Source organism: Kogia breviceps, chromosome 2 (genome assembly GCF_026419965.1).
Source record: "Kogia breviceps isolate mKogBre1 chromosome 2, mKogBre1 haplotype 1, whole genome shotgun sequence".
Classification (NCBI taxonomy): Eukaryota; Metazoa; Chordata; class Mammalia; order Artiodactyla; family Physeteridae; genus Kogia; species Kogia breviceps.
In genome coordinates, this window is record NC_081311.1 from 147528039 (window position 1) to 147538598 (window position 10560).

The following is a 10560-nucleotide window of genomic DNA, read 5'->3' on the forward strand; positions in this document are numbered from 1 at the left end:
CACTCTTGAATTTTTTTCACGAATGCACTGTTTGGTGTAGCAATGACCTTGCTTTTGCCATACATAAATTTTTATTTTTATGTTGTTGAGTCTGTAAATCTATTTTTAAAAGCTCTTCCCTACAGTTGTTTTCCCAAATTTTTTTCTCATTTATTTTTGTGATTTATTTTTAAATTTAGCTCTTTAATCAAGCTGAGATTTATTCTGTAAATGGTGTAGGTAGAAGTTTATGTTCGGTTTTTCCCAAATGGATAGTTAATTGGGTCAGCATTCTTTATCGAGTAAAATATCCTTTTCCCCACTGAACTGAATGGTCACTTTGATTAAACATTGAATTTCCTGGATACTTGACTTCTGTTTCTGGACCCTCTGTTCTGCTTTCCCCATGTATTTTTCTATTCATTTACCAATACCATACTGTTTTGATTACAGTAACTTCACAATAAGTTTGAATATTTTTTAGATCAACTATCCACTTATTATGCTTCTTTTAAAATTTTTCATGGCAGGGGAACTTTCTCTACATTAAAAAAATTAATTTAAATTGGTCAAGAAACATTTTTTTATTTACTCCAAATTTTCCCCTTTTATCAGTTTATCATGTAAAAAAACCTCAGCATGTTAAGCTAAATCCCAAAGTTTCAAATTTGCTATGGATAATTTATACTTGCTTATATATTGGATTGGCCAAAAAGTTCGTTCAGGTTTTCCTGTAAAACGTTACAAAAACTTTTTGGCCAACCCAATAGTTTCTGAGCCCTGATGATACATTCTTACTTTCTAATATATCTCTATATTAACTAAGCATAGAAACCTAATAGAAATCCATTTTATATTCTAGACAAAATAACATAAGCACATGCAAAATATTTAGAAGGTTTTACTTATTATTAGAGCAGAAGAACACTTGTATAATTATTTTATATCTACAAGATACCTTCAACTAATTATCTCACTGAACCCTCACAACACATTTTGAGATAATTCTTACTGTGTTTCTCTATAATTTACAAATGACACGACTAAGACCTTAAGCAAATTATTTAACTTCTTTAACTCTGGTCATCTAGCTATAAAATTAGGGGTGATAATTCTGAGAGGTTGCTAGGAATATTTAATGAGATAATATACACAGAGTGCCAATCAAATGTCTGACATAGAGAAAGTGGTCAATATATATTAGTGATTATTTTATTATTATAATTATTTTCTAAGTCACATTTTAACAAGTAATCAAGCTGAGTGAACGCAGGGCTTCCAACCCTAAATTCTGTGCTCTTCTCATTTTGCTGTGCTTTTTCTTGACTCCTAAAACAGATATTAAATGGTATACAAATAAGAATTCAGAATTAGAGTTTATAAAGTTCTCCAATTTACCAGTGGACAGTGAGGATTTGTGAAAATCATAACCAGTGTCTTTTTGGTTTACCTCCTTTATCACACCATACATTTCTTATTTCTTCCATTTATCTCTCGTCTTACTGGATTAAACGTGATTCAAAAGTGCATAATGATCTCTTTTAAAAGGCTTTACCTGACGGGAGATGGGGTCGGTGCTCGCACATGTCTAACCGGGGACGGGGAGTGTCTTATCGGTGATGGGGACTGCTGTCGAGCCAACTGTGCTTTGGCAGCAATGGATGGTGGTGTGGGAGATCTTGACTTTGGCTTAGGAGGTATCCTGGGAGGTGTTTTATGTGGCAGCTGTTGCCCAGTGGCACCATCTATTACCATCTCAACTGTTGCTATTGATCTGGCATCAAAGTGGGCTTCAATCTTCTGTAAAAGAGAAAAACAAAGCCCATGGTGAGGAGGAATTGTTGATGAAGAAACAATCTGAAAGGCTTAAAACCTGACAGTATATATTAAAAAACAAACAAAAAAACCTTTTCAATTTGAGTTTGTCGTGTTTCTGAAATCTGAGCAGTCGAAACAATTGTCTTCGTCTTTTTAGCGGGTACTACTTCTTCACCTGTAGGAAGGGAAAGATTAAATATTTAGACAGGAACACAAGGACCCATTTTTAAAGGGATTATGTTAATTCTGACTACAAAGTCAGTAAGATTTTCTGTGTCCCAATGGGCAAAAATGCAGAAAGTTTTGGATTTTGTATGAATATAAATTAGCTTTAAACATAGAAAATATTTATTATTAGATAGGAATTTAATTAGAACCCTTTTAAAAAAAATTCCATCACTTGCCAATAATTTGAAAACATAGATGACTTAATTGAAATACTTCCCAGTTTCTAGTAGGGTTAAAAACCACAGATTGGTTCAATGATTCTAAATTCCTGCGTGGAATCTCAGAGACTTTTCACGGGTGTTGAAATGCCAGCTTTGATTTCAACTCACAGCATCCCCAGACCTCAGAGGGCAGGCAGGTGGACCCCTGACCCACTTGGTCCTAAATCCTTCCCCTTCCCTGCTCCCTGTTCCTCAACCTCTAGCACATACCTTGAACCAGTAATTCAGCAGTGGAAGTAGCTCTTCCAACGCTATTGGTGGCATTTACTGAATAAGTGCCAGAGTCTTCAGGGTATGCTTCCGCAATCAGTAAGCTGTAGAGGTCGCCTTCTTGTGAAATTTGAAAATCAAGGGAGCTGTGGATTTCAGCTCCGTCCCGGTAGAACTTCACCACAGGTGTAGGGATTCCAGTCACTCTCACTTGGAGTCGCACTTGGCTTCCTTGTCTCACGGTCATGCTCTGCAGCCGTTGAACAAAGTTGGGTGGCGCTGTCTCTGCTGCAGCGGGAAGGGAAGAAAATGAGGACTGGGGCCAGCCAGGGCGCTCCCAACAAGCTATTTTTAAATGATTACTGCTCTGGTGTCCAAACGAGGCAATGGCTAGCTGAACCAAACATGCTTGACTGTCCTTGAGCCCAGCTCATCCATCAGATGACAGTAAGAGCAGAGCCAGGAGGTGGCAGAGGGCACCCCGCCACCATATTTGATTTGTTTTGTCTTGTTTAGCTGTTCTAGGCCACCACTTTTTTTTTTTTTTTAAAGAAAAAGCCTAGATCTTGTTATAACATTTCTAGAGGATCTTTCCTGCCCTTCCTCCCAACTTCACATCTAGCACTATACTAATATGTTAAGGTAACTTTACATATTTCAGGGAGTTGCACTAAAATGAATTCCAGTGGTTGGTTTGTTGGATACACCTGTGACTTACAGAATCATGAAATTTTAATTTAAATTTAAAAATCCTAAATTGGCTCCAACTTAATCAGTATTCAAATAACCTAAATATGTACTTGCATTTAAAATGTTAATCCAAATAATGACATGATTTAATGTTAGATGCTACAGAAAGGGGATTTTTGGCTAATTATGCTGGAAGAAATTTTTAATAAAATAAATGTGAATGGTGAGTGGGATTAATCTTGACATGTTTTTGAGTAATAAACAACAGCAGATGCTGTCAATCTTGTGCATTTTCCCTTTCTGAATTTTCTGGATGTATGTCAATGTTCATACCTCATGTTACCTGATGTTCCTTCTGTTTTGGTCAATGACAGCCCTATACTTAAACAATGCTGAACATATAGTTTATTGGATAAACATATATAACATTATGCAGCTCATGAAAGATATTGTTATGTAATGTGTAAAGTAATGCAATGTTCTTTGTACTAATGTCTTATGAAGAAGTAAAGGATGAAGAAGAATGACAGAGGCCATGAAGATTGGTGGTAACTTTTGTGGGGAAACTGTGTCCTGCATTTGAATCATAAACAAGCATTTGCCCTATTTCTGTGTATGCTTACTGTGCAATGTTTTTAGTAATGGAAAGTAAATGAAGCATTATTAAATGTTATAGCCTAGAGCAGTATTTCTTAAATGGGTGGTCTGTGGACCACTGGTATCAGAATCATCTACGTGCTTGTTAAAGTGTGAATTCCTGGAGATACACATATTTCCTTAGCAGGTGTATAGACAAGGCTCTAAGCCTTTCTACTTGCTCAGAAACACGATTTTTAATATTTCCTTAATATACTTTTGAGTGCTTAATATGTGTATAGAGGAACTAGTTCTCAGCCACTTTTTTGAGGAAAACCAAATTCCAAAAGGTAAACAACTTTGCTATCAATGCAGTGTCCAGTGGGCCCTTCTCTAGATTCGAGATGCATCCACTTGTGCTCAGTAGCTTTCAGGGGACTCCCTTCCCTAGGTCCTGGAGATGCCCTCTGGGGGTGGTGCAGGGGACAGGCAGGTGCCCTCCAGCCTACCTGTCACGAGAAGCTCAGCAGTACTAGTCGCTTGTCCAGATCCATTGGTGGCTCTCAGGGAGTATCGTCCACTGTTGGCTTTAGTCACGGCGGGGATCATCAGTCTAGCGCGGCCATCGCTAAAGGAGATCTGCACGCCGGGCAGAGTGGAAGTGGAAATCACCTGGCCATCCCTAAACCAGCTCACCTCAGGAACTGGGAAACCTGGAGAACAAAGAATTCATCTTGATGTTTGGGGCACTGCAAAGTCCTCTGTTCTGTCCCATTATGTTCACTTCCTTGTCCTAAACCATAAAAGCTATCCAGAGAGTCATGCTATTTAATGATAGTGAAAATTTGACAGCTGTGTGATAAAAGTATAAACTTACAGACCATTAGGAAGGTCTGTGGGTTCACGTGGAGGCCAGCACCTTCATTCTATAGGGGAGGAAACTGAAGCCAAAAAAGGCTCAATGAGTTTTCCAAGGTCCCTCAGCTGGCAGTGGCACACAGAGTACTAGAATTGCCATCACCTGCCCTCCTGCCCAGGGTTCTATCTGATGCAATTTAATAGACATCATTAAAATCATGAAAGAGATTTATAAAAATGAAGAGCCAAGGAAACTGTGAGATAAAAAGTGACTGTTGTCCTCTTCAAAAACAAGTGAAGAACAAAAGCAGCAAAGGGATCTAAAAGTTCAGCCTAATAAGCACAAGAGAACACGCTCAGCCCTCTACCTCCTCTGGGTTACAGGGACACTGTCTTCCTGACCTCTCCTGCCTTTCAAATGTGCTTTAGTAAAAATGCCATACAAAGGAGGGGCAGCTTCTCATACAATAAGAGATGATGCCGAACCAAGTCTTTCAGAACAACATGGATACTTGGAGTTGCAGGTAGAAAAGTCAAATTCTCTTCACCCACCATGAATCATGGAGCTAATGACTACATGTACATGGCTGGATGTTTTAAGTATACTAAAATTCTGCATTCAGAAGGCATGAGGCAAATTCAGAGCATGGTTTACTTTGCCTTTGGCATGAAGGTGGTGATCTAACTCCTTAAACTGAGGAGGTGAGGATAAGCAAGAGAAAGTTTATTTTGTTGTCCTTACATTAGCCAATCTCCCACTGTGGCCAAGTGAATAGTTTATTTAACGAATTAATGGGTGTTCAAATATTTTCAGTGGTGTTTTTCTAAGAATGTATTGGCACAAAGTGTGAAGGAACACGGAGTTATGAGGAAGCCAGATTCCATTACTCCACAAGCAGGCAAACTTCCCACTGAAGCCATATGTGTTCTGCTCAGTTCAGAAGTTACTGAGTGTTACAAGATAAATAAGTAAATTATTTGGAAGTCAGAGATTATCATACAAGAGAAGAATTGAACTGGTCTCTATATACATATACAATAGAAATTGAAGAATGATTGTATGTTATTTGTGCAGTGTAAAATAAAGTGTTATCCAGTTATGAATAAGATTGGTACATAGGGCTTCCCTGGTGGCGCAGTGGTTGAGAGTCCGCCCGTCGATGCGGGGGACACGGGTTTGTGCCCCGGTCCGGGAAGATCCCACATGCCATGGAGCGGCTGGGCCCGTGAGCCATGGCTGCTGAGCCTGTGCGTCCGGAGCCTGTGCTCCGCAACGGGAGAGGCCACAACAGTGAAAGGCCCACGTACCGCAAAAAAAAAAAAGATTGGTACATAGATAGAAAACAAAAGAGAAAGGAAAAGGAAATCTCATTTTACATCTTTATTATAAGCCATAAAGTTGAAAAAAAAAAAAAACAGGAACAGTGTACCATAGAGGTACATCCAGCATCAACTTTTAATTAATCCATAAAATCTTACATGACCAGTTATAATACTGCAGAAGGAGAAAATACTGATTAAATAATTTTGAGATTATTTACAATACAGTTCATAGATTATCCCCATTTTGTCACATGATGATAGGTCCCAGAAATCATCCATTTTCAAAACTAAGTTATAAAGAAGAAAAAGAAGAAAAAAAAGAGACAGAAGAACTTCCTGTTAAATATAATTCTAGGATTAATGTTTGTTTCTCTTTAATATGTGAACCAGAGTGGCATATATTATTTTGGGGTGTCCTTTCAAAATGATTGGAAAATCTTTTCATTGACTAGAATCACTTAATAAGGATTGAAAATAAAATAATAAAATACTTAGGAGTTAGCTCATAACTGAAAGTTCTGCCACTGAGGAAAGTCAGTTGTACTGTTATTTTCCATATAAACCCACAGAGGCTCAGGCACACAGGCTACTTGCCCAGCAGCTCCATGACTGGCCCCTATTGGGCTGGAGTTCTTGGCTTCCAGTCTGGCTCTGCAGCTGAATCCAAAGATAGAATGACCAAATTTGGTCCTATTTAGCAGCTGGATTCTGACAGCTAATTTAATCCAATGCTAATTATTTTGCTTTGTGGAATTATAAATATGAATAAGACATTTTCAAGCCATTATTATATTGCCAGATTTTGTAGGAACTCTGTGAACAGTATACTCTTACAATGACCCTTCCATAGAGGTGGGCCCATTTCACAAAGTCAAAGCAAGGCTTAAACTTGGTGTCAAGTCCTACAGCAAAGTTAATGGACAGGAGGCAAAGAAGACAAAGGGACAGTGTGAACATGTGAGCTTACCACTAATGTGAGCCTCAAAGGTTGCGGTACTACCCTCCAGTACCACAACGCTTTGTAACGGCTGCGTAAACGTCGGTGCTTGAGTTGTCATCTTTTTAGGCACTCTGAAAAGGAAAAGAAATTAGGTCACAGCTTAGGGCCATTCTGGAGCTACTCTGAAGACGGCAGACACACATTTTCCAAATGGGTTGCTTCTCAGATCATCTGTGTGCCCAGAGTGATGGGCAGGCCTTCTCTTTTGTGGCCTGAATTTGGCCTCTGAGTTGACTTGTAGCCTAACAGGGTAGCACGTCTAAGGGGGGGATGGAAAAAAAAAAATTGAAGCAAGCAGAGCAAGGAATGTACCCTAGTGGTGGAAGAGGGAAATTCAGTCTTACCAAAGGTGGGAAATCAGAGAGAGTTGGGAGAAAGGGAAAACTGGAGGAAGCTGGGGATAGTGACGAAGAAGATATGTGTGAAAAGTGTAAAACGAATCTTTTCATCAGTTCAATGTCAGAAAGAATTATTTTAAAAAATTTCCTTCCTCCCAATATTTTTCCAGACACTGTATTTATAAAGTTGACATAGATTCAGGAACTATTACCTTAAGTAATCCAGGTGATTATTTAAAATAGTCACCAAAACTAAAAGCTTGAACTTTGTAATTTCTTTCCTTATTTGAAAAGTTTTGGAAAGCCTGGTCAACTATGCAAACTTTTTATAGACAGCTTATGGTGTTTTTTAGTCCTTAATATTTCTTCATACTGTAACTGCTCAGTAAATGTTTCTACTGTTGAAGTGAATATTCAGGAAAGTTTAAATTTAACTGAGCAGGCCAGTATTTATTATAGATCTGAAAGAAAAATACTGACTTGAGTTCTTAATAAGGAACAATGTGCAAACTTTGAAAAATGGAAGGCTGGTCTGAAATGCAGTTGAAGTGAAAGCACCTATGCTTTCACAGCACAAATATTAAAAATCAAAGAAATTAACACAAAATCAGCAGTTAAGTTGTTTTGTTAAGTGGAAGCAAGTACTTTGCCTATCAGTTTTAGAGAGATGATGAGAAGAAATTTCTGAGACATTAATACCTTGTTATTGAATGTGACTATTCCACTACTCTGATATAAAAAGCAGATTCTCAGTTGTCAATTGCTTCATTACTATTTTTCATAAAATTCTCTATTTATTAAAAGTTTGTGGAGCAATCATCTAATTCTGTACCTTATTGTAACTTTTTACTTAGTTAAAAAGAAAGAATATGAAAATAGAATTCTCTGAGACAACATTTATATTTGAAAAATTCAGATAATATCCAAAAGAAACTGTTGCCAAAAACTTCTTAGTGTAGCATATTATCTTTAGGACACAAAAATAACTTTTTATGTCAAACTTTTCCTGTTTCTAAGCGAGTGCATCTTCTAAAAATAGCTATATTCTTTTACACCATTTATGTTTTATATACCTATATATTTATAGGCATTTACAATTAGTAATGTAATTCCAGGAAGATGGGAAATCAAGATATAATTTGAAATAAGAAGTCTCTAAAACATTATTTCTTACCCTTCTTAGCATCAACAATTATCTCATATCATATAATTTGATTATGAGTTGATTTAAAATACATAATGAAATTCTATTTTAGAAAACAATTATATAGTTTTTCTTTTTTTCCAAATTTCTAAATATATTGCAATTAACTGGCTTAAACAGGTCTTCTACTCCTATTGTTCAGGTAAATTTTGTTGCTTTAGCATTTGCTCTTGAGAGGCCTTTGTCTAATTATGGCTGAAGGTATGCATCTAAAATGTCATGCTCCCAAAATAAACTCTCCAGCATTGACTGACAGCAGGCAAGTGTTCTGTCACTGTCCTGCAACTGATACCTCAGCAGTTGATTCCCTTAAAAAGTCATCAGGGTGTAGCTGATACCACATGCATTTTATCAGAGCTATTCTTGGTGTGTCTCACTTTATCACTGAGTAATATAACCTTGAACATTCTCAACAAACAAAAAAAAGTCTATAAAAGAAGCAAGCATTTCTATCATCATTTCAGACCTCAATTTTTAATACTTTTAGAATATTAGGTGCATTTAAACAATTTGAATCACTGACTGTGCTGATATGCTAAAGCATCGAACTTTTGAAAGGAAAAGCCTTCACATATTTCAAAACAGAATTTAACAAGCAGATTCAAATAGGGGACCAGAACCAGCACCGCGTAGTTAGACAAACACCTCTATATAGGCATTTAGCATACAAAGAAAATGGGGCCCTAGAAATCGATAAGGAAGGGACTCTACTAATAAGAGAGAAAAGATGCTGCTCACCTGATTTCTCAGGAGCGCCCAAAAAGGGTGGGGCTGAGCCCAAGGTTGCTTCTGAAACGACGTCCTATCTAGAGTTGGTTTTTTCGACCATCTCCAACATGAATCGGTGAGCCTCTAAACTTAAAAACAAAACTACACAGTCAAGACTGTGTAGTTTTGCTTTTCTATGCAATCCCTACACCCGAGGCAAGGCTGGGAATGCACGACTGCTCACGGGTCAGGGTCGGGCCCAGCCCTTATATTTGCCAGATCTGCTGACAGCCCCACACCTCAGGGCAGGGCGCTAGCTGATTGGCTCTCCCAGGAAAGCATGATGGGAGCGGGACCTATTTGGTAGAGGCACAGACCACCTGTTCTTCTGATTGGCAGTGCTAAATTTAGCATCTCAAAAGGGGCTTTACCAAGGGAATAGAACCATACTTAAAAACTAACTGTTGAGGCTTGGGGAAGAGCACTTGTTGCCCATGTTAAAATCTGAAAATAACCGGTCTGAGGAGAATTTGTGGCAATAGAAGACACTTGTGGGCAATTATACAAAACAGCTCCAAACCTGAAGACTCTGCCCTGAGTGAGGCCCCATTCCTGTTCCCTTCCCCCATACAACGAACCAAATGGACCTGTCAATCATGACAACAGATGAGGGAGTTTATCTCATGCATAAGACTTCACCTTTTTTTTTTGAAGAACCCGTGCCTAAAAACCTCAGCACTGAAGAGAGCTCATTTATACTATCTACTTTCTCCAGAATCCACTTGTCCTTTGGGGAGAGTTAAGCCAATGTTAATGAGCTAAGTGTTTATACAGCCCTGCAAGAAATAAAGTTGAAAGGCAAAATCTGAACTCTGCTTAGATTTAGCCTAGACAGTGTAAGGATTTTTTTTCCAGATTTCATTTTTTTCTGGCATTAATATTTACAAATATACATGCACCGATCCTTAATGAGCAGCCAAGTCTTTTGTTTAAAACATCCATAGGGTTCTTTTTCAGGCACATGAAAGCTGCCTTACTAATCTCTGGAGTTTGCTCTTACTAATGGGAAGTAGTTAGGAGATGATATAGTTGCTATTTTAGAACTGAATTTAATTTCAAGCAACAGATATTTCAAATACAAAAGAGCATACCAGAAGAGCTTTAAAATAGTTCAGCTGAGAGATTTGTAAAGCTTCACTAAGAGGGAAGAAAATTGTCTTGTTGATAATAAAAAGAGATTTTTCTTAACAAAAGACTAAAATTTAAAATTTTAAGTTAAACTTATGTCTGTAATAAAAATTTCCCCTGATGTAGAAGGCCATGCATTAGACTTTTCAACTTCCTGAGTATTTCATTCTTGGTAATTATTTATACAGTGATTAACTTGTTAACATTAAACAGGACTAA

At 37.7% G+C, this 10560-nt stretch overlaps 1 protein-coding gene across 1 annotated transcript in view; it reads right to left on the bottom strand.

Moving 5' to 3' along the window:
* The window catches only part of TTN (titin), a 283596-nt gene extending 274182 nt beyond the window's left edge, over positions 1-9414 (bottom strand). The window contains exons 1-6 of the mRNA XM_067026386.1: positions 9184-9414; positions 6871-6974; positions 4232-4435; positions 2457-2744; positions 1887-1972; positions 1535-1779 (exon numbers count right to left, since the gene is read on the bottom strand). Coding sequence (XP_066882487.1) covers positions 1535-1779; positions 1887-1972; positions 2457-2744; positions 4232-4435; positions 6871-6961 — 914 coding nt within the window. The 5' untranslated portion in view covers positions 6962-6974; positions 9184-9414. The remainder of the gene's footprint in view (positions 1-1534; positions 1780-1886; positions 1973-2456; positions 2745-4231; positions 4436-6870; positions 6975-9183) is intronic.
* Positions 9415-10560: the final 1146 nt, after the last annotated feature.